At 34.1% G+C, this 23,144-nt stretch overlaps 4 protein-coding genes and 4 non-coding genes across 13 annotated transcripts; 2 read left to right on the top strand and 6 right to left on the bottom strand.

Annotated features, from left to right (window-relative positions):
* The first annotated feature begins 1,341 nt into the window (after positions 1-1,341).
* On the top strand, positions 1,342-2,552 carry LOC123207194 (polygalacturonase inhibitor-like). Its single transcript, XM_044624497.1, has one exon. The coding sequence runs from the start codon at positions 1,413-1,415 to the stop codon at positions 2,397-2,399; it is 987 nt and encodes a 328-aa protein (XP_044480432.1). The 5' UTR covers positions 1,342-1,412; the 3' UTR covers positions 2,400-2,552.
* Positions 2,553-3,403: 851 nt separating this feature from the next.
* LOC123207191 (protein ABHD18-like) lies at positions 3,404-6,180 on the bottom strand. The gene is made up of 5 exons (XM_044624492.1): positions 5,955-6,180; positions 4,578-4,662; positions 4,314-4,483; positions 3,849-4,123; positions 3,404-3,597 (listed from the first exon to the last, which is right to left on the bottom strand). Exons 1-5 carry the CDS (start codon positions 6,178-6,180, stop codon positions 3,424-3,426), a joined length of 930 nt encoding a protein of 309 aa, XP_044480427.1. The 3' UTR covers positions 3,404-3,423.
* Positions 6,181-7,577: 1,397 nt separating this feature from the next.
* LOC123207213 (cytochrome P450 93A3-like) lies at positions 7,578-11,777 on the bottom strand. The gene is made up of 3 exons (XM_044624524.1): positions 11,391-11,777; positions 8,457-9,378; positions 7,578-8,377 (listed from the first exon to the last, which is right to left on the bottom strand). The coding sequence occupies exons 2-3, from the start codon at positions 9,369-9,371 to the stop codon at positions 7,748-7,750; spliced, it is 1,545 nt and encodes a 514-aa protein (XP_044480459.1). The 5' UTR covers positions 9,372-9,378; positions 11,391-11,777; the 3' UTR covers positions 7,578-7,747.
* Positions 10,665-10,757, bottom strand: LOC123207217. Its single transcript, XR_006500233.1, has one exon. It is a non-coding gene; the product is annotated as a small nucleolar RNA snoR31/Z110/Z27 (small nucleolar RNA).
* Positions 11,225-11,315, bottom strand: LOC123207219. The gene has a single exon (XR_006500235.1). It is a non-coding gene; the product is annotated as a small nucleolar RNA snoR31 (small nucleolar RNA).
* Positions 11,387-11,487, bottom strand: LOC123207216. The gene has a single exon (XR_006500232.1). It is a non-coding gene; the product is annotated as a small nucleolar RNA R30/Z108 (small nucleolar RNA).
* On the bottom strand, positions 11,582-11,684 carry LOC123207218. Its single transcript, XR_006500234.1, has one exon. It is a non-coding gene; the product is annotated as a small nucleolar RNA Z107/R87 (small nucleolar RNA).
* Positions 11,778-17,121: 5,344 nt separating the features above from the next.
* Positions 17,122-22,961, top strand: LOC123207182 (protein ORANGE, chloroplastic-like). 6 transcript variants are annotated; one of them, XR_006500229.1, is made up of 11 exons: positions 17,128-17,605; positions 18,761-18,875; positions 19,515-19,628; positions 19,812-19,898; positions 20,500-20,576; positions 21,046-21,173; positions 21,793-21,929; positions 22,094-22,182; positions 22,479-22,503; positions 22,579-22,635; positions 22,737-22,961. XR_006500229.1 is itself a non-coding variant. In XM_044624472.1 (9 exons), exons 1-8 carry the CDS (start codon positions 17,406-17,408, stop codon positions 22,169-22,171), a joined length of 936 nt encoding a protein of 311 aa, XP_044480407.1. In that variant the 5' UTR covers positions 17,128-17,405; the 3' UTR covers positions 22,172-22,182; positions 22,737-22,961. The 6 variants fall into 6 exon arrangements, 3 of the variants coding, with proteins under 3 accessions (XP_044480408.1, XP_044480407.1, XP_044480406.1); XR_006500230.1 differs by lacking the exon at positions 22,479-22,503 and having other exon boundaries at positions 22,722-22,961; XR_006500228.1 differs by lacking the exon at positions 22,479-22,503.
* Positions 22,962-23,144: the final 183 nt, after the last annotated feature.

The following is a 23,144-nucleotide window of genomic DNA, read 5'->3' on the forward strand; positions in this document are numbered from 1 at the left end:
CTGCCATGGCCTTTCCTCTTAATGAAAATGACATGCAATGGCACATTTTTAGAATGGAAAATAGCAATCTTATCAAACCAATCCATTGATATTGATTTAATTACATTATCATATAAATTTCAAATTATACCTATTTAAGAAAGTGAAGGTAAAGTGAGAGATTTTTTTTTTTTCAGATGTATACTTACAATATGTTATGTTGAATTTAAGAGAGATTTTAGTGTGAAATTCATATTATTAAAAATGATAATATAACATGTCAACAAAACTCACAAAAACGATGAGATATGTGATATATATATATATATATATATATATATATATATATATATATATATATATATATATATATACACATTTTATATTGTTTGAAAATGATAACAAAAGATTGGTCAAATAATTCATCAGTTTCTAAATTATCAAGATATGTTTTAAAGTATAATACTCAAGTACAAAACCCTGAATCAAGCTATTGGTATTAACATTCTCACATAAATAAGATATCTTAGACTAAATGGTTGCAAAATTGAAACACTCCAACGCATAGTAACATGTTCAGTCTGCAATTGCTCATAAGCAGTGTACTATTTCTTGGGAATCAATTGCTCTAACTGTTCCTTGGGCATTTGCTTAGGAACAGGAGTGCAATGAGGTTTCTTATCTGTATCCACATTCAAAAATATGGCATCTTGTGTATTTTTAGGAGTAACAATATCCAAAGAATGGTTTAAGACCTGATATACTATTTGATAATGAATGGTAGCCATGACGGTTTGACCTTGTGAAACTGTACCAGTGACTTGAACTTTGAATTTAAGGGCAGAGCAAAATTGGGGATATTGAAGAGACAGGAGAAATTTGGGAAGAGCGTCACCATAATAATACCTTCACTCTCTAATAAGTGAGCTTGCTTGTGCTTCCCTGTGTTATGGTATCAGAGCCAACATTCTAAGTTTTAGGATTCTTAGTTTGTGAAAGAGAGATATTTAAAAATTCAGATTTACATAATTACTCAAAACGTTTCTTTAATCATGGCTTGTCAAACTCTTATTCCATAGTTAGAAACTCATACTGTTCCCAGTGCCCCTACTTTTACCCTTCATGCATCCTATAAGATGGATAATTTGTATGAAATAAAATACCTTGAAAATTATTACACATCTTTATGACACGTTTACAAAGACACGTTATAACAATACAAACAGTGTTACAAAAAAACTAGAATAAAAAAGGACAATAACAGAGGACATGTATCAAACAACTGGAATTAATAGGACAATAACAGAGGACACGTACTACAATAATAAAGGATGCGTATTAGCCCGTGTGATTCATGTTGTATTATAGAGGATAAATCTCTCTCTTTGCTTCACCTTTCTCATCAAAGCAAAAACCACTTCTGAAAGCAAAACATGAACACTAACATTACTCTATTCTTGTCTCTACTCATCTTCTCCATCCTCTTCTACTCTTCTCTCTCTGATTTATGCAACCCTGATGACTTAAAGGCTCTTCTTAACATCAAACAAGCTTTTAACAACCCTTACGTACTCGCTTCTTGGGACCCTAATAAGAACTGCTGTCATTGGTACTGTGTCGATTGTGATTCCAATAATCGCATTAAAACTCTCAGTATTTCCTACGGAGATCTATCCGGTCCAATTCCCGTTGCAGTCGGTGATCTTCCTTACCTTGAAAGGCTAGATCTTCGCAAGCTAACCAACCTCACTGGCCCCATACAACGCTCTATTGTCAAACTCAAGAACCTTAAGTTTCTTCGTCTTAGCTGGACAAATCTCTCTGGCTCAATACCAGACTTTCTTGGTGAACTCAACAACTTAACATTCCTCGATCTTTCTCATAATAATCTTTCTGGCTCAATCCCCGGTTCCCTTTCCAAATTGCAAAATCTTAATGCTCTTCATTTGGATAGAAACAAACTTACAGGTCCAATCCCAGAGTCTTTTGGTGCATTCAATGGCAAAGTGCCATCGCTCTACTTGTCACACAACCAGTTGTCTGGTAAAATACCTTCCTCTTTAAGCAACATGGATTTCAATATCATTGATCTGTCCAGGAACAAACTAGAAGGTGATGCTTCATTTTTGTTCAGGATCAACAAGAGAACGCAACAATTGGACGTTTCTAGAAATTTGTTGGAGTTTAATTTGTCAACAGTTAAGTTTTCGATGAACTTGACATCGTTGGACTTGAATCACAACAAGATCTTCGGTAGCATTCCTACCCAACTGACTTCAGTGGATTTACAGTCCTTTAATGTTAGTTATAACAGGTTGTGTGGGCAGATTCCTTTTGGAGGGAAGTTGCAGAGCTTCGATTATTCCTCCTACTTTCATAACAAGTGTTTGTGTGGCGCCCCGCTTGAAAGCTGCAAGTGAGTGCAGTAAGAAGAAAGCAGACGCCTTGGTAATTAAAGGCAGATATTCCAAATCTTCAGTTCCAGTCTATCTTAATATTGTGAGCATGTCATACTTGTCGTATGATTAAAATAAAAAAAATAAAGGGATGGACTCCAAATGTTCAAAATCGAACTATTATTGTAGTCACTTAACAAATACTGTAGCCTTTCCCACTGCTTTTACTTCCTATCAGAATATAATCAATTTGCATCAACATATCATCTAAAATTAATAAAAATCAGCATGACCAGATCCACAGGCTAAGGACCATCCAGTTGGAGTCCAAAAGTTTATCTCCAGAGATGCAGTTTTCAAGTAAAACACACATACCTGGAAGCAGATCTTCTGCTCTAAAGCCATAGATTGTTTTTAGGAGTAGCTTGTGACTGATAGCTATTAGAATCATGTTTTGCCATCTTTGCTAAAAGGCTTCTATTTCACGAGAGGGAGGATAATGAGGGAAAAGATTTTTAGTAGAAAGGCAGCAAAAGCATCTGTACAAGTGACTGATTCTTTCGATATGTCAGAGGATTACATTGTGGAATGCCATATTAAAAGGCTTTGACCTCCTTAATCGGAGGCCAATTAGTTTTCAGTTGACATGACAAAACCCAACTCTACAATTAACTATAGATAATTTGATAGTTCAAGAACTCGGGATAAGCAGCAATTACTAGTCACTAATTCTAGTTTCTTGGGTGTTATCTAGTAATTCTCTAGTATTCAGTGAAAAACCCGAAGCAAGAACAAAGGTACTACCATATTTTCCAAACAGTTCAAATTTTTTTTTCTCAATTTATTATAGAGGTCAGTGAACTTATTTTACGTTTTCCTCCACGATAAAGCATGCAAATAAGAGAGAATAAAATATTCACAAGAAGTCTTTAAAAGGGTGTTTTAAGATATTAATTATAATTAATTGTACAAGTTCCTGGAGAACTAGCGATGAAGAAGAATACCCAAATAAAATCGAAAGCCTCTTCTTTACATGAGGTGCTAGTCATTAAGGAGACTCTTTCCACTCTAATCTATCAAGCCCATCCACAATCGCTTTGCGAAATTCACTACTGTAGAAAAGGAAGGATGAGACATGGCCTCTGGTAACCCATCTCACGTCTGAACCTGGCCATGCTTTCTGAAGCTCCAGCACTGAGTGTTTAGGTACGTAACCATCATCCTAAAATGCATAATGAATCGATGGTAAGAAAAAAAAGTACAAGACTTGAAAAGATACAGGACATTATTCAGTTCAATGCATTAGGATCACTGACTCCAAAAATATTTTGAACAGAATTGGCCTACTGGTTGAGACTGATCTCATGATCAGTCACAATTTTCATTTGACAACAACTTGGTAAAGAAAAAAGAAGTCAGGGGGCCATTTGTAAGTGAGACATCTACATGATGATCATCAGATATGGTACGTACAGTTGCAGCAACAAAAATCACGGCATTGGGATTTTTGGGGACTAGAAAGGGTGTAACATCTGTGAGAGATAATACATTTCTCATCCGTTCTCTGACCTCCTCAAGTGTGGTTTCAGCCTTTTGAGCTGCAAGATCCTCCCTCAATGCCTCCCATGCAGTACCATGCTTTAATATTCCCTCACAGAATGCCACAACAGCAGAGTGCGGGGAGAGAAATGGAAGGGTTGCAACAGGTGTGGGGTGCAGTGATCCAACCATTGCAGCATGCCTTCCTCCTAGATTCGGTAAGGCATCAGATTTTGAATAAGTAAATGGACTTAATAAATGGTGTAATTATTACACACCATGGGTGTGAACATTTTGTGCTTCGAATTATCTTTCACAGCTTTGAACTCATAAGTTAGCTGCAAACAACTTATTTCAACTTTCAAAGACACAAGTATATAACTAATGAATTTTTCTTACCCATGCTAAGTCCAGAGATACCCATCTTGCCAAACCCTGCCTCTGAGTCTAACCAATGCAAAAGACTCCGTGTCTCTTCAATTGTAGCTCTTCCTAATAATAGCAAGTCACTAAAACACAAAAGTTCTGCGCCTTGTTGAAGCATAGGCCGCCGTTTACCATAGAATGGGCTGCAATCACATTTTTACATCGATCAAAATCTTATAACCAGAAGCTCAGTCTTCAGCTTCTACAAGTAGATGGCAACATACAATAAATTTTTACCTCTCAAGCACCATGGTCGCAATGTTTTCCTTCAACAATGGTGCGCCAAGACGCAATCTCCGCTCAAATGTGTGGTCCCCTGTGCCTGGAAAAGATTACAACTTGAAATTAAGAGACAATAGATGATGGTTTAAATCAGAACAAAGGTAAGATTCAGTTGAAAACATCATTAAGAAGCTTCTGATACAAATCCTAGCTTTGGTAGGATTATAAAAAAAATCAGATTGTCATATAGGCTAACTTCAAATTTTAAATTTTAACAGCACAATGTGAAGCTCAGAAATTATTAGCAACTGTCATGAAAAAATCGGATATAAATTCCAAATCAAACATGCACTGTCCTCGAAATGTTTGAACTGATGAAACTTCTCAACTAATACTGAACCTGGTTACAGTATCATTCCACATTCAATGGCTGGTTGGTAATCCACAATGGAACATCTGATATTTTTCATAGAAAAATAAATTGTGACACAAGATAACTTAATAACAAGGCCAAACGACTATTTTCCACCCAAGGTTTGATGTTTTCTCAAGTTTCCACCCTTTAACTATGGAAACACCAAACACCTACCCATGGCCGGTTAGATTTAACAAAACTCTAACGGTGATAAGGGTAAAATCGTCATTTTTGTTATAATATTAAAAATAAACTAAAATAGAATCTAATTTTGCCCCCCTAAACTTTAAAAACTAAAATTTTCCCCCATCCTAAGTTTTAAAAAATGGCAGTTTCACCCTAGGGTTTGATTTTGAAATCTCCGGCGACCGTTCCGGCTCCATTGCCGACGGCCTCTCCCTCCCGAAGCAGCCTCTCCTTCCGGCGAATGTTTTCCTCCCATTTGGAGGCTCGATCGGCGTCGGCTTCGCCTTGGGAGACGAAGAACTTCGTCGGGGAAGACGAAGTTCTTTGTCTCCCCAGACGAAGTTCTTCGTCTCCCCAGACGAAGACGAAATCGTGGTCTTCGTCTGGGAAGACGATCGTCTTCCTAGAAGAAGACCTCTGGGAAGACGACGGCTTCGTCTTCGTCTCCCAAAGTGAAGCCAACGCCGATCGAGCCTCCAAATGGGAGGAAAACATTCGCTGGAAGGAGAGACTGCTTCGGGAGGGAGAGGTAGTCGGCAATGGAGTCGGAACGGTCGTCGGAGATTTCAAAACCAAACCCTAGGGTGAAACTGTCATTTTTAAAACTTAGGCTGAGGAAAAATTTTAGTTTTTAAAGTTTAGGGGGGCAAAAAGAGATAAAATTTTTAGGCGTTAGGGTTTTGTTAAATCTAATCGGTCATGGGTGGATATTTGGTGTTTCCATAATTAAAGGGAAGACTTTTGAGAAAACATCAAACCTTGGGTGGGAAATAGTCGTTTAGCCTAATAACAAACCAATGACTGTTTCGCCACATTGCAAACAAGTAAACTAAGACTAAGAATCTCCACAAATTCTTTTGAGAGATCCACAAAATTAACCAGATTCACTAAAAGTTCATGCTTTGAGCCCCCCCACCCTCTTGAGAAAAAAGGTGTGCTCATCTTTGTTCTGTGCATGAGTGCACCATAAACGCGGTCTATTACATAGTGCAGCATTCCCAGATTCACTGTCACCATTGCGGCACAACCCCACAGGCTGAAATAATAAAATTAAATGAAAGCTTTTTTAGTTTAATCAAGTCAAGCGACTTTTAGAGGACCCAGATGAGATTATGCAAGAATAGTGGATTGCTAGATGTAATCACAACTTAAAATCGTATGAATAGAGAAAACTGTAATTTTGAAATAAAAAAAAATTTAATAGATATTTCTTTGTGGTGAATACAAAAAAGACGCGATACATCTAACTGGAGAAAGACTTTGATTAAACGATAATCAAGAAATAATTAGACAGAACAGATCTAATGAATTAGATTTTATATATATATTTGAAAACGCTGAGACCCTAAAGGGTAGAGAGACATTGATTGAAAGAGAACGAAGGGACGAGGCAAGCCGTGAAGAGATGTAAAGAGTGTTGGCAGCTAGTCTTTAAAAATTTATAAACAAAAAATTAAAAAAAAAAAAAAAACGAAAAATCGACTGCATAAATATATTTTTTTAATGAAATGAAAGCTGATTTTTTTTTTTTAAATCAATAAATTTTTGGATTTTGAGATCAAAATTATATTTCTCCACATAAAGTATAAATAGTTTTAAAATTTGATGAAGTAAATTTTTTGTTTAAATTTAAATATGATGATTGAGATAATAGAATGTCAAGGAAATCCTTCCCTGCATGATCTGCTCATATTCTAATATAATTCTCTGCATCATAGAGTCAAACATGTCTCGAACTTCCTTGGCCTATTTCTCAATTCCCAGCAAATCCTGCTGCTTCTTACAAAATCAAATTCTTGAAGGGAAGTTTTCAATAGAAAAAGATTTCCAAGTGTTTTAATCTCAAACCAAATATAATCTGCAGATTCATCTTCCCAACCAGCTCAAATACAGCTTTTACTAACTTCCTCACCTCATCGTCTTCAGGAACACGTACGACTTTGTTAGCCTTATTAGCGCTCCTCCAACAGCAACTGCCTTATTTCAGTTAGCTTTCCTTACATCAATTTTATGAACCGCTTTATCTCGTCAGACATACATAGATTCTTAAGAAACTTCCAGTAAGGTCCATAATTGGCAAAAAGGTGATTGATAGCAATCGTTTTTCGAAGCCCACATAAACAAGTAATAAAGGGGCCGAGGTGAAGGTGTCCAACGATTGGCAGGTGCAACGGGCTTGGTGGAAGAGGAGATTTGGTCTTGGTTCTTCTGAAGATTGCTCTCATCAAAATCATGGAAGGAAGAAAAGTATAGCGCGGCCTTGCAAGTCAGCCATGTTTGATCTTAGTGGAAATAATTTAGATGAGATTAAGCTTTTATCTAAAAAAAGTGGGTTTACTCAGGGATATGAGAAAAACTAGTTATATAGCTTCAGTTACTAACAATTATCATAGATTAACTTATACCAGAGAGTATAGTCCAAAAGCAATCATATGTATTAACTTCATAAACAAAAGTAATTCTTACATCAACAAAGATAAAAATCATCTCCAGTGTAGTATGTTTTCTTTCATCATGAGTTGCATAAAGAACCACACAATTACAAAGGCTGAGTAAGTCTCGTTTCTAATTCTTACGTGAATAATCAGAGCAGTGGAAATGGCTTAAGCCTAGTAACTGGGACACAAATTAAAGGATGAGCTCTTGGAAGAGTTAATCCAGGTCCTTCTTCCATGTCAACAATTACACCTCCTCCCAAAAGCTTCCAATCAAAGCACTGAATCATAGCCGAAAGAGTTGCCTGAACCATATACAATGCCAGTGAGGTTCCGGGGCATGATCTTCGTCCACTTCCAAAAGGCAACAGATGAAAATGCTGTCCTCGAACATCCAACTGGTTCTTTCCATTTTCTACTATAAACCTTTCCGGGCGGAATTCAAGTGGGTTCTCCCAGTGGTTTGGGTCTCTACCGATAGCCCATACGTTAACAAAGAGTCTTGTTCCTGCTGGAATATCGTAACCATTTATGATGGAGTTTTTGGTTGACTCTCTCACGATCATTGGCCCAGTGGGGTGAAGCCTTAGTGTTTCCTTTACTATAGCTTGGAGGTAGGGAAGGTTGGGGATGTCAGATTCTTCTACCAGTCTGCTCTTTCCTACTACAGAATCAATCTCTTCTCTCGCTTTTTTCATTATCCCTGAGTGATTGATTAGTTCTGCCAGAGCCCATTCAACAGTAATGGCGGATGTATCAGTTCCAGCTGCAAAAATATCCTGTGGAAACCAAGAAAATGTATATAGCTTCAAGCAAATTATAAAAATTATGGATGCATAGGTGCTAAAGAATCTTTACCAGGATGAAGGACTTGATGTTTTCTCTGGTCAACTTCATTTCTGAGCTCTCATCTTCTGATATGTCCAGTAGAATATCAAGTAAATCCTTTGGTGCCTTGTCTCTGCCTGTTTTCTTATTTATCTTCCTTGCCTCTTCATGCTCCTTAATAATTCTCTCCATCATCTTGTCAAATTTGTCACGAACTTCCTTCAACTTTTTCCCAAATCCCTGCAAATCTAAGTTCTTGCAGAACCAAATAAAATCCTGCAAATTAAACTTCCCGGTAAGCTCAGCAACATCATGCACCAACTTCCTTATCTCATCGGCTTCTTCTTCATTAGTGGAAGCTCTTTGGCTCATAGTCATTCTTGATATTACGTGATTTGTCATCCCTATAAGCTCTCGTCCAACATCAACTGCCTCCTTTGCGTTTGCTTTATTCAGCATCAACCGTAAAAACTGCGTTATCTCTTCAGACCTGACTGGAAGAAATCGGTTCAGAGTCGGGCCACTGAGAAGCTCAGTCATGCATACTTTCTTCATGAACTTCCAGTAGGGTCCGTAAGGAGTAAAAGAGAAATCAGCTGATCCATACGTGAGATAGTCAACAGCAGTTATGCGGGGACGGTCAAGGAAAGAAAACTCATGGGTTTTGAGGAACTCTTCAGCTATTTCTGGGGAGGAGGCAACCACACAAGGGACGGAGCCAAGGAAAAGATGAATTAATGGTCCATAGGCAGATGACAGCTTGTGAAATGCTTGGTGAGGTATTGGACCAAGAAGGTGGAGATGTCCAATGACCGGTAATGCCAGTGGGCTTGGCGGAAGACGATTGGCACTCTTGGTTTTTCTCATTGTTGCTTTGACAAGAACCATGGAGACTAGCCCAACGAGGGAAAGTATGATGAAGCCTTGATAATCTGCTATAGGCATGGCTGCTCTGAATTAGCCAAAGTAAAACTGATTAAGCTATTGGTTTGAATTTTCAGAAAGGTGCTTATAACAAGGAGGTTTGGAACTGGAGAGACGGCAGAGAGATTTGACCATTATAACACTATTCTGCAAGTTAATATTTGAACTTTTCTGCCAATACAGCATGGTGACTTTGCTCATCGTCTTGTCAATTCAGGCTGACTGGGAAGGAAGATTGGGTGAGTGATTATATATGTTATGTATCTAATTTAATGTTTTGTTCCTTGTCCTATCTCATGTTCATGAATTTGCAGACTAGTAAGCTTTTAATAAAGTATTCTGTAGTAATTCCGTTCACATCACGCCATGCTTATAATTTTAAACACAAGCATTTGTTGTTTGCAACCAGCGGCCGGCTGGTTTTAAACCACGGCCTAAGTTTTAGGCAAGCTCAGTTAATACTGCCGTCCCAAGATTTCTTATGTGGTGGAAATCCACAATTTTCCACCACAATATTATAACATCTAGTCAAAGATAGATTTCTACTCCAATAAGATCTCGAATCACCAAATTAAAATTCTGGACAAACCAGGATTTTATAAGTTGTTTTATAAATGAACCGAATATTTGCAGTTAAAACGACAGCCCTGTTTTAAAATTGTAGATTCCCACCACATGAAGAAACCTTGGAGTGACAACATTAAATGAGCTTGGACCGCAGGGCGGTGAACACTGGAGAGTTGGATTTTGGTGATATATTAAGAATTGTGAGAGAAATCACTTCAGTGACTTCGGGTTATCATATTTCTTTCAGGTAAGACTAGAACAAACTTACTAGAATTACAATTATTTCCTCCCTTCGATAATCTACTATGAAAGAAACCTTCGACATATGCAGGTACATACCAAGAATTAGAGGCTTAAGATAACATATAGATTACAAAGACCTTCTTAATTCTCGATCAAAACAGTGAAACTGGGTATTAACTCTAGTCTTATGATGAGAAATTGCTGAATTTCAAAAGCTCCTAGATTTCTTGTTCATATTACAGAACCATAACATTAAAAAAACCACTCAATAACACAGAAGATCATAAAAAGAGATCATTTGATTCACACACAGTTAACAACAGAGTAGCACATGTACTTAATTATGACATTAAAGCTTTAAGCTTGCATAATCAAGAAACAAAATCACAAAATTTTATTCCTTTCATGTTTTAACAAAAAGAAATTACCCCAAATTTATTTCAAATAATACTATCTAAATATTCAAAACAAGAATTAATTTTTCCTTAGAATTAATATGCGTGCATCATCATCAGTCTGGAATGTTGTTCTCATCCACAGCTAGACAGCCGTGTAGGAAGGTGTCCTAAGATTTTCCAGATTTCATCACTTGACAACACAGTTTTGCTTCAATGTGATAACAATAACGTCTCTCATAGAGATGTTATGTCTTGAGCGACCATTTTGGTCAAAGAAAAGAACTTTCATTTCATATATAAACATGAGAACAAAACTCAGGTAGACTTGAAGGACTCAAAAGATAGATAGAACTAGCTAATACAGGCATTGCTTATTTGGTATATCTACCAACTCCAAACCCCTATTAACTATTTCTACCTATCTTTAAAAAACTTAAATCTACACAAAGTTTGAGTTCTCAGATCAATAGATAATTAACAACTAACCCATCAACTAAATCATATTCTAACAACGCTTGCACTAAATTAAATTTCAGCAAACAATAAAACTGGAGCGTGTGGACTATGATCTATAAGCTAAGAATTAAGTCAACGAAGGATTACAATATTCTAAAGAGAGCAGATGATTTAACCAAAGTAAAACTATCTGAAGAAAATAGAATTTCAGCAGATTCAGAAGCTAATAATAGCATTCATTTGATAATGAAAATCTCAGATCAAGTGTTGGATTATAATATTATTGCTTCATCCTCATCTACAAGTGAATCAAAATATATGGTATTTAAAAAAAAAAACCATTAATAAGAAGCAGCAAATCAAAGTAAATGATTACTCAGTGTTGGCTAAAAGTCATAGGTTCGATTCTGCCAGCGCTTCTCCTCAACTTTAAAATTCAGAAGAGGGAGCTGTGAATCCTCATCGTAATCCTTACCCCATAAATAAAAGAATTAAAACAGAAAAAATTAAGAATTTTGAAGAATTTCGGAAATACTAAACCAAAAAACAAAGATAATTAATGAAAAAGATCGCTCAGTTCAGCGGGGTGGTCGACATGCAAAGTTCTCAAGAAGAGAAGCCTGCATTCCGGTCTGTTGAGCTTGAATTTTACCGAGTCATCATTGCGATCTTCCATTAAAGAAAAAAATTATTGACACAAAAAAGAAATCAAATCTCACTTGCGTTTTGCATGAAAGAGGTGCGGCAATTGTTAGCGGCGAAGTGAGTTTATAAGAGTTTTAGCTAGGGTTTTTGGTCTTGTGGGCCGACTTCATTTGTTTTCCGGGTATTGTACCCGACTATATCATGCCCCACACAGGCCACCATTCGATTTTGATATTTAATTGTAGGCCAGCCAGTAGACCTGGACTGGTTTCTTCAAATTGGGCTATTCGAGGCTCAAAATTTTAGTTCAGATTCGGAACCTTAAATTGAATCGAGTTTCGCAATAATTTTAAAAATTATAATACAACTTTATAATTTTAAAAACTTATAAAAACACTTTATCAAATAAATAATAATCAACTCAAGCACACATAAACTACTATTTTAATTTATGACTAAGTTTCTTGAGAATTATGAAAGCAAAAATAAGAAATAATGGTTTCATACATTAAATTTATGTATGAAATTATCGGATTCTATGATATAAATAATTTTAAAATATATAATTAGAAAAATCACGTAATCTTATTAAATATATATATATATATATATAAAAATATAAAATTTAACTTTAAAAATTATAAGTTTTTGTTTTAGTTATACATATGTATGCAAAATTTAACAAATATGATCTAAATATAACAATAATATAAATTAACAAAATTACATTATTTAATTGTTATTGCATCTTTGGCTTGAACAACTTTTATTGAAACTTGAGCCCACCAACTTAATGAATAATTTTTTTTTTTTTTGGTTTAGGTTTACCCAAAGCTTGAATTTTGTTTTACCAAAAATTTGTTTTTTCGAACCAAACAATCAGATCTCAAATTTGTCCAACCCAATTAACATCCTTATTCAATTGCTAATATGATATGAGTGAATGACAAATTCTTCACCTATTGTTTTGTCCAAATTTGTTTGTTATTAGAAAATTTATAATACTCAATATCATCAATTTTGCTCTTTAAATTAAAAAAAGAAAAAAAAAAACCTAGTGTTATCCTACAAAATAAAATATGAAAAATAAGCTCAAAGTTAAAGATTCAAAGATAGACTTAAAAAACATGTGGGTTGGTCCAGATACACGTGTGATTGGGTCAAATAAAATTGAGTATGAATCTAGAACAGAATGATTTGAATGGACACTGAATATGCAAACCTATGTTAAGTCCCATGAGTACAAATGGACTCGCAGATACTCATATAATTTTCATTCAGTGGACATATTGGCTTTAAGTCACCTTAATATCGTCTCCACAAGCACCTGGAGTATTCAAAACAAAATTGTTTGACCTAGAAATGAGTTTAGCTTGAACAAATATAAGACAACAAACATTAATCTAATCATGAATATTTGATTGAGTAAACTTGACAAATTTGAACTAAATCCAAACTGAATCCAATCCAAAATGAGTCAAACCTTATTTGTGCTCGGCTCATTTATAACCTTAATATAAAGTTATTATAATTAAAATTCCAAGATAATGATTTCGATGAGTCAACCTATTGGTAAACAAATGTCAACTTAGGGTTCAATGCCATTCCAATTATACCATATATCTTAAAAATAAATTTAAGGGAAATTGAAATTTTTACCACTATTTTATTTCGTGTATACAAAAATGTCACATATCCTAAAGCTTAAACAAATATACCACAACTGTAATCATCTTTTCCAAAATACCCCTTTTTAATCTTTCATGCATATATTCTCTCTCCTCTTCTCTGTAACTTTTTTCTCTCTTCTTCCTCTTATTTCAAAGTGATAAAGAAATAAATCATGCAGACAGATCCTTGCTCTCTTCATCCTCATCTTCAAAAACAAAAAAATAAAGGAAAAAACTGAATTCTTCATATTAAGAATTCTTCAAAGTGAGGATATAAAAAAAAAAGTAACCCATGAAAAAACTCAACCACATCTACTTTATACCCTGGAAGAAATTACTATCGAAGAAAATCATTTAATAGGATTTAACTGAAAAAAAATTTAGTATTTAAAGATTAAAACTGAAAAAAAAATAAACGTTGGCGTGAAAGTTCTGGGTATTAAAGGTTGGCGTTAACGCCAAGGGTTAGCGTTAAACGCCAACCCTTAGGGTGCGTTTGGTTAAAGGTTTTCAAGATTACCTTGGTAATCTATCTTTTATTCCCTTGTTTGATTTGTCAGTAATAAAATATTACAGTAATCTTCTATTACCAATGCTGGCGTGGCAGGTAATATAGGTAGTAATCTGATTACCACCTTTACCTTAGGTATTTAAAGATTATTGGGGTAATCTTGAGTTTATTAAAGAAAAATTATTATTTATTAATTTTTTAAGATAAAAATAAATTTATTTTTAATTAATATGACAAATAATATAAAAAATATTTAAAAATAATTATATTTAAGGGTATTTAAGTAAAATATTTTACTAGTAATCTTTTATTACCGTTAATCAAACACAATAATTATTTATATCTATCAAATTTTATTAAACATAGTAATCATTTATATTCAATAATCTTCTAAGTAATTTATATTCAATAATCTTCTAAGTAATTTATCTTCAAGGTAATATTTCTATTTTAATAATCAAACATTACCCAAACTAAACACCCATTTTAATATATGTGCATATAAGGGTTGAAGGGACCTGCAATATAAAATAAAAAAAGAAAATTAGATTAAAAAAATGATTGGCATGTTAGCATTATTTTAGGGTAGGCCCACCTTTATAAACTAAAACACTTGGTGAAGGAAAAAGTTGGCGTAAAAATTTAGGGTGGACCCACCCTTTATAAACTAAAACTTGGTGTAGGAAAGTCCTTTTTTTATTTTGCTGCTGCAAGTCCTAGCAACAATCTTGTTATATTATAATATTATAATATATAATATAATTATATTATATTATATAAAAGGTTGGCATGGTGACGCCAACCCTTTGCCTTTTTAATATTTGGGAGGGTTGGTGTCACGCTAACCCTTGACGTTAACGTCAATCTTCAAAAATGAAAAAAGAATTGATGTGTGGCCAACCCATGCCAACTCTTTTTAATTTTTTTTTTCAGTTTTTTTAAAATTAAATACCTATTTTATTATAAAATCTGAAATCTGAAATCTACAGAATAAGGTTTCATAGGTCCGCCAACTAGTTTTTTTTTCTGTCAACCTTTTTTAACTTTTTTTTTCAGTAAAAAATTCTTAATTTAAAATCTATTTCTTTTTTCGGTTTTTTCCTTTCTTCTTTTGTTTTTGAAGCATTTATTCTATTTTCTACATAATTCTTTTATCACTTTGAAAGAAGAGGAAGAAGAGAGAAAAAAGTTGCAGAGAAGAGGAGAAAGAATATATGCATGAAAGATTAAAGAGGGGTATTTAAGGGAAGGTGATTACTGTTGTGGTATATTTGTTTAAGCTTTAGGATGTGTAGCATTTTTGTATATACGCATTAAAATAGTGGTAAACATTTCAATTTTCCTAAATTTAATATGTAATTATTGATATATTATGATTGATGATCCATGTATAGAATTCAACTATTATCAATCATATTCTACCCTAAGAAAGATTTAAGAATGTTTTAGCAGTTAGAGGGTGTTTGGTTTGAATAATATTTTATTATCAAAATAGAAAAATTATCTTGAAGATAGGTTACTTAGAAGATTACTGAGTGTAAATAATTACTATTTTTGATAAAATTTGATAAATATAAATAATTATTGTATTGATTACAGGTAATAAAAGATTACTAGTCAATTATTTTACTTAAATGCCATTGAATATAATTATTTTTAAATATTTTTTATATTATTTAGGGAGAAGGACTATTTCCCACCCAACTTTAGATGCATTCTTAGATTACAGCCCACGGCAGATGAAAATCCAGTTTTCCCACCCGTGACCAAACTGCCGTCCAATTTTTCAGTTAGGGATAGGGGCAAAATCGTCATTTGCTATTTAAAACCTTAAAACTTTTAAATTTAACCGTTTCCCCCCTCCAGGTTTTAAAAAATAATAACTAACCCATCCTAAAAGTTTGAAAAGTTTAGATTTCACCCCTGGGGTTTGCTTCCTTCTCCGGCCACCGTCGACGGTCGACGCATTCGACCGATCTCCCATCTCCGACTACAAAGGACGACGAAGGACGACCCTTCGTCCCCCAGATCTGGACGACGAAGCGTCGTCCAGATCTGGAAGAACAGACGAAGGACGACGCTTCGTCGTCCTTCGTCGTCGCGTCTTCCAGATCCGACGAGCGACGAAGAGAGAAGAAGAGAGACCTCCGTCGAAGAGAGAAGAAGAGCGACGAGCGACGATCCGATGATCTCCCAGATCTGGACGACGAGCGACGAAGAGAAGTCTCTTCGTCGCATCGTGCGACGAAGAGATCTCCGTCTCTTCGTCGCACCACCGCCGTCGCACCAGGAGAAGGAGGAGGCCGGTGACGACGCCGGAGTAGACGTCCGGAGATGAAGATGAAGAATGGGGGTGAAACTGCTAGTTTTGAAAGTTATGGGGGGCGGCTGTTTTTTGAAAAATTTGGAAACCCTAGGTTTGGGGGGTGAAAATGTTAGTTTTCAAAGTTTAAAAACTTTAGGTAAGGTGAAATATTAGTTTCTAAAACCTAAGGGGGGTGAAGGAAAACCCTCACATCAAATTTGGGATGAATTTTGCAAAGGGGTATTTTTGTCATTTCATCTAACAAGGGTAAAATGGACATTTTACCCTTATACAAACAGAAACCATCCATGTTAACGGCTCATAGGTGGGAAAACTGGATTTTCATCTGCCGTGGGTATCATTTTGAGAACGCATCTAAAGTTGGGTGGGAAATAGTCCTTCTCCCTATTATTTATTATATTAATTAAAAATAAATTTATTTTTGTCTCAAAAAATTTAAAAATAATAATATAATTATAATAAAATCAATATTACCTTGATAATTTTTAAATACTTAAGGTGAATGTGGTAATCAGATTACCACCTATATTACCTGTTACGTAAACATTGACAATATAAGATTACTGTAATATTTTATTATTGACAAATCAAACAAGAGAATAAAAGATTTATTAAAATAATCTTTAAAAACTGAAATCAAACGCCTCCTTATATTTTATCAATATTTATGGCAAATTGGAGTTTGACTTAAAAAAGAGATCCATGATTGGATGAATTATTGAGTTAGCATACAATTTAAATAAATATTAAAAATAATATTTAAATTGAATTTACATAATTAATTATTAAATATTGATTTTATTTTGAATTAAATATTAAATATTATTTCAATAATTATAAACATATTGATTTTTATTTTCAAAAAAATTATCACATATCCTGTTTTTATATCAAGTATACAAATAACTAAAAGCAGAAACGAGAATCAGGAGAAAGGAAGCGAACTGCTTTTTCGGTGATTAATTAAAAAAGAAAGATTACATACACTGAGACAAGCACGGGGACGAGCAGCACAGGCTCCACTAAGTATTTTGAAAAATATGGACCACCCTCTTCCTTCCACGTAGCAAACCACTTGTAAAAAGAATCCCTGCACTTATGCATTTGCTAATGCCTCTTTTTGTCTCCATTGTTCACTCATTCCTAAACTCATCTAAAACAGCCATCAAACCTATAAATTTTTTAAATCTACTAGTAGAAACTCTGAACTACTGTCGAAGAAACTAGGAATTACTCACCATGTCTTGCTTGAGCCGAGTTTTGGCGATTTCTTATCCATCGAAGCCGCTTGGTCGATACAATCAGGGTCGTATCGACGCCGGAATTATCCAGGTTAATCGAAGATTAAGGTCGAACTGGCGATGTATGGCGTCAGAACCAGAGTCTTCCTCTTTGTCACCGTCAATTGATGCTGGTTCCACCGACAGAAGCGCTGCTGGGTACTATTAAGTTTTCTATTTCCTAGTTTTTCGTAAATTTTATTGTGATAATTTTTTACTGCTGTAATATTTTTGATTGTATATATGCTTAGAAACTGTGATAAGTTAAAAAGTTGGTCAAGAAGTGTAAATTTCGTGCTATTGTTGATTTTTTTTGTGGCAAAATTTAGTATCGGAAATTATTTAGTAAATTTTTTCTAGAAGTTTACTTTGAAGAAGAAAAGTTGAATTAATTAGAAAGTATGTGGTTCGTTGTAATTATCGTGCTGATGGTATGGATATATTGGGACCTCCTTTTACTCTGCCGTGCACGGATTTATCATCAACTTTTTAGAAGAATGTTTGTTATGTACAGCAGTCATTGGTAGTGAGTTTTGGATTCAATTTGGATGAGATGCCGTCCTGAGTTTGCATCAATAGATATAGATAGGGTTTTTATGGTTATAATTATTATTATTATTTCAAAATTAATGCATATCCACATGATGATCATGGATATTAAGAATAGTTTAAAAGTTGTGTGAGGGTCTCAAAATTTTGAGGTTAATACTTTCTTCTTCTTTAGAATGGAACCTAAAAGAAAAAAAATTTGTTAGCATTTGCATTGCATTAATCATCATTCAAAATGAGAGTATTTTCATGAGGCACTCTTGGTTCTTGGCAGATCTCATTTGTTTCTTTCATGTGATTTTGCATTGAAGTGTGATATGTCTTTGGAAAAAAAACTCTTCATTACTATCTTTAATACTTGCAAGGAAATTAAATTGAAAATCCATCAAAATTAATAGCAATAGATGGTGGAGTGGCTGAGTGGTGATGTACTTTCTTTTTTTAATTCAGTGCATCAATTTTGACCAGTCAAGAACTTATTTAGGTGGTGTAGTTTTGGCATTCTGAAGCAATTGACACTGAATTAAATTTTCAGTCTATTGTGGATGCTTTGCACTTCGGTTGTGAATGGGCTATAATTTGTTGTTTGTGGGAGATGATTTATTAACGAGATTGTGTTTGAATGTATGACGCTTTCTTTTCCATGGGGAAAGGAGGTGCTTTTGTATATAAATGAAAATATGAAAAACTTTAAAATAACTTTGTAATAGTAACAAAATCTAGTAAATAACTTTTCTGTGCATTGTCTTGTGATTTTGAATGCAGATTTTGTATCATAGAAGGGCCAGAAACTGTGCAGGACTTTGCAAAAATGGAAATGCAAGAAATTCAAGATAATATTCGTAGTCGTCGCAATAAAATTTTCCTGCACATGGAAGAGGTGGGCATGAAAGGATTACTAAATTCCTTGTAGGCATAAAATACATTATAATTGGAAGTATACTATCAAGGATAATTATAATTAACATCATATTCTATTTTTTTTTCTTTTAACTTCGTAAAGCAGATTGAATTCATGAGTCAGCTAGTCACAGTTACAGGCCTTATATAGAGAAACAGTGAAATATCAAAAATCTTGGTGCATTTTCCATGCTTTAATTTTATTGTCACTTGCTATTCGGTAGTTCACCTCTAATGACCAAACTGATGGTCAGATGTTACCCACTCTCTATTATGGTTTTTATGATTTCAAGTGGGTTTTTTATGGACTACTATGGATAAAAAAAATCAAAAAGGCATTCAAACTGTAATTTTTATTATCTGTTATTTTATATGGGGACCGGTTCTTCATTCTATGTGTAGAAATTATTTGTGAAAGTTACCTTAATCTAGTTGTTAAAGAGAATGGGATAGTCCAGGTTCTTTTATATGAGGAGCCTTAAGTTCTTTTTCTGAGTTGAAACCAAACAAAATAAATTTTTTTAAAGGAGTTCTTGACATTAAAATATTTATTTTACCTAGTAGATAAGCTTATCCAGTTAAGCACTTAATTGATTATATGTGGGCTTAAAATGTGTAGGTTCGCAGGCTGAGAATACAACAAAGAATTAAAAGTGCTGAACTTGGTATGAAGGAAGAGCAAGAACATGAACTTCCTAACTTTCCATCATTCATCCCATTCTTACCTCCTTTGGTTAGTTCTCTTTCCTACTTATTGTTCTTACTCAGAATTCATGTATCAGAAACTTATTTTCAACTGGAACTCTTTCCGTAACTTTTCCTCTGTTTTTTTATTCGTAAAGTATCAAATGTAGATTTTCTTTTTCTTTTTTCGATCACATGTTAAGTAACGAATGCAATCAATGTATTCTTGCAGAGCTCAGCCAATCTGAAGGTCTATTATGCTACTTGTTTTTCTCTCATTGCGGGCATTATTATTTTTGGTGGCCTTCTAGCACCTACTGTAAGTTATTTGTGGACATAACTACTATGATCTGATAAAGCGTGATAAACCAAAAATAATTTCAGTGCAATCAGACTTCAATATCTACCTCTATTTTTATTTTTTAACTTACTCTGTTTTGCCAAGGCTCCCTCTACTTCTTAACATATATCTCTCCATCCATTTCCATTGCTATATCCCTTTCAGTGTGATTTGCACTTAAATCTTTTCTCAAATATGCTAGAAATTTAATTATTTTATGTTTCTTTTAGAAAGAGTGCAATTCAAATTTTCTGTGATAGAAGAACTTGCATGGCAAGATAAGAAATATTCCATTGTGTAAATTATTTGAAGCATGAAAGATGCAGAATGATGCAGCCAAGGCATGCAAACTTGGAAAACAAGCCAAGAGGTGTTATAAGGTCATGCTAAATGTGTTAAGTCCTTTATGAACGAATATTAAATTTAGCAAAACTTTAGTCCAGGTGAAAGTCATTATGACTACTAACAAAGAGGATATGCCTAAAATTTTCTCAGCATACAGCATTTATATCAATGATAGGGAGAATTTAATTTCCTTTACTTTACCCTGTTTTTATTCCTTGTTTTATTTCAATCTCAGCTAGAGCTGAAGCTAGGGATTGGTGGCACGTCTTATGAGGATTTTATCCGTAATGTTCATCTACCAATGCAGTTGAGGTATCCATTGTATTTTGGCTTGTTATTGATATTTAATTTGATTACTTTCATTGCTACATGGGAGAGGGGAACAATTAGTCAGGTGTTTACCAGACAGAATTTGTTACATCAGATATCCGAGTTTAGAGTTTTAATTTACATCTTCCAATACATCCATGATGACTTTTAGGGCATAGTATTTTGGCTTGCTACAAGATTACTTGCAGTTGAGGTAAGCATCATATTTTGGCTTGTTATTGATAGTTGATTTGATTACTTCCATTGCTACATGGGAGGGGAGAACAATTAGTCAGGTATTAACTGGACAGAATTTGTTAGAAGAACATTTGTTACATTAGATATCCCAAATTAGAGTTTTAATTTACATCTTCCAATACATCCATGGTGACTTTTATATCACAATGTTGTGTTTCAAATGATGTATTTGTAATTTCATTACTTTACTAGCTTTTACTGCTGTAATGTGCAGTCAAGTTGATCCTATAGTTGCTTCGTTCTCTGGTGGAGCTGTTGGGGTAATTTCAGCCTTGATGGTAGTTGAAGTAAACAATGTGAAACAGCAGGAACATAAAAGATGCAAATACTGTCTTGGAACTGGTATAGTGCTGAATCTTTCCTCCATTGTCTGATTTTTTTTACTGTCATTTAATGGGATGATGAAATTTTTTAGAAACTGGTCATTATTTATTCAATTATGGTCCAAAATGAAGCAATTGTTTTGCCAAAAGATGTGGGATGGGCTATCAGATCCATTCTGTGAATGTTTAGTTTGCACTGTGTTAGAGAGATGATCATGGCCTGGTCTTGGCTTTCAGAAATTTAACTGGGAACATTTTTGAACTGATTAAGACTGCACTTGAGACTTGACAGCTCCCTCCACTTATGCATCTTTCTATTGGTGCGTGGATGACATGAAACAACCAAGGAAATAACGAAAACAAACAACAGATTTTATGTATTGATCTCCTAATACACCTCAAATACTCCGAATTTGTTGATGAGTACCTGTACCCACCTAAACCCTGGAGGACTTTCCTTTGGCAGTTTTCTTTGTTCTTATTAGTAGCCTTAAATTCAAATTTGAACCTTTTTTTTTTCATTCTTGTATTTTCTTTTGTTTTAATTTGAACTGAGATATGAACCTATCTCTATATTCTGTGGGTTATATATTTATTTAATTAATTACGGTGTTCACATTTCAACCTATTTAATGCAGGGTATCTTGCTTGTGCTCGGTGTTCCAGCACAGGATCACTTGTTCTTATAGAACCTGTCTCAACTGTCATTGGTGGAGACCAACCCCTATCAGCACCCAAAACGGAAAGATGTCCGAACTGTTCAGGATCTGGAAAGGTTGGGCATCTTGTTGAAAATATATTAAATGAGACAGTCAAATACAAAATTATTAGATCCCTATAACTTCATATTCTACTTCCACAATAGTAAAATACAATTCTGAATTACAAGTATACAGCGTTCAATTTTATGATTATTATTATTTTTTCCATATTTTGCAGGTGATGTGTCCCACATGCCTTTGTACCGGAATGGCCATGGCAAGTGAACATGATCCCCGCATCGACCCCTTCATTTAGAGGTGCATCAGGTCTCTCTCTTTCTCTCGATCCTAACATGTAAAAAATTGTGCCAAAGATGTGTACGTGCAATATATAACCAATTTTGTGTATACAAACATGAACAACCATCATTGTGGACATTTAAGTGCCCAAATTATGCACTTTAAATTAATATTTAAAAAAATTAAAATAAAATGAAATTTCTCCACTCCCGACTTTTGAAAGAAAACCATGCAATTTCTGTAGCTCATCTGATTAATAGAAAACTATGAAGTGTCTTCGCTCATCTGATTAAAAGAAACTTACTTTCAAGGGTTTGATTCAGGTGGATTAAATGGTTCCTATGAAAGGTTTTCGACTTTCCATCTGGTGGTACTCCATTTTTGAGTTTAATGAAATCCGTTACTGATCACTTGAAATTACAGAATGCAAGCGCAAAATTGGAAATTAAATGCAGCTACAAAAAACTATTCTTGTAAAGGGTAATATTTTTTAGATATAAATATCTGTACATATAGATGTGACGTCAATTGATTGCTTGTTATAATTTATATGTATTTTATGGTAGATCTTTTTATCCCAGGGACCACAAATCCTAGCTTCGCCCAGGTAAGTGATGGCAAGAATGGACCACATCATGCCGTACGATCAAGAAATGGTTTTGCTGTTCTGAGAAATCCGAGATATTTGTTCCGCTAGGATTTCTTTTGTCGAAATATGAGTCATTCTTGTGCAATGAAATATTCTTGTAAGTCATAAAAAAATAAAATAAAAATAGCTGAGATTATTATATTTTATAAAAATTAAAGCTTTTGTTAATGATCAAATTAACTGAAATATATTTTTTAAATAATGACTACATCAATTTTTAACTATTAAATGGTATATTTTAAATTATTTAAATATAATACATAATCATGTTTCACTCATAATAAAATTATGTATGCAATTTTTATATATAATTTTGTATATAAAAAATAATATATTATTT

The sequence above is a fragment of the Mangifera indica genome, unplaced genomic scaffold, assembly GCF_011075055.1.
Source record: "Mangifera indica cultivar Alphonso unplaced genomic scaffold, CATAS_Mindica_2.1 Un_0065, whole genome shotgun sequence".
In the NCBI taxonomy this organism is placed as follows: domain Eukaryota; kingdom Viridiplantae; phylum Streptophyta; class Magnoliopsida; order Sapindales; family Anacardiaceae; genus Mangifera; species Mangifera indica.

Excerpts from the sequence above, each read along its gene's own strand:
- LOC123207191 (XM_044624492.1), bottom strand. The coding sequence starts at position 6,180 with ATGGTGACAGTGAATCTGGGAATGCTGCACTATGTAATAGACCGCGTT. Across the intron at positions 4,663-5,954 it reads GGCGAAACAGTCATTGGTTT|GCACAGGGGACCACACATTT; the intron begins GTTATTAGGCTA and ends AATCTTTTCCAG. Across the intron at positions 4,124-4,313 it reads TATCTCTGGACTTAGCATGG|GAGGAAGGCATGCTGCAATG; the intron begins GTAAGAAAAATT and ends TACCGAATCTAG.
- LOC123207182 (XM_044624472.1), top strand. The coding sequence starts at position 17,406 with ATGTCTTGCTTGAGCCGAGTTTTGGCGATTTCTTATCCATCGAAGCCG. Across the intron at positions 19,899-20,499 it reads GTGGCCTTCTAGCACCTACT|CTAGAGCTGAAGCTAGGGAT; the intron begins GTAAGTTATTTG and ends TTTCAATCTCAG. Across the intron at positions 21,174-21,792 it reads CAAATACTGTCTTGGAACTG|GGTATCTTGCTTGTGCTCGG; the intron begins GTATAGTGCTGA and ends TATTTAATGCAG.
- LOC123207213 (XM_044624524.1), bottom strand. The coding sequence starts at position 9,371 with ATGCCTATAGCAGATTATCAAGGCTTCATCATACTTTCCCTCGTTGGG. Across the intron at positions 8,378-8,456 it reads ACATCAAGTCCTTCATCCTG|GATATTTTTGCAGCTGGAAC; the intron begins GTAAAGATTCTT and ends TGGTTTCCACAG.
- LOC123207194 (XM_044624497.1), top strand. The coding sequence starts at position 1,413 with ATGAACACTAACATTACTCTATTCTTGTCTCTACTCATCTTCTCCATC.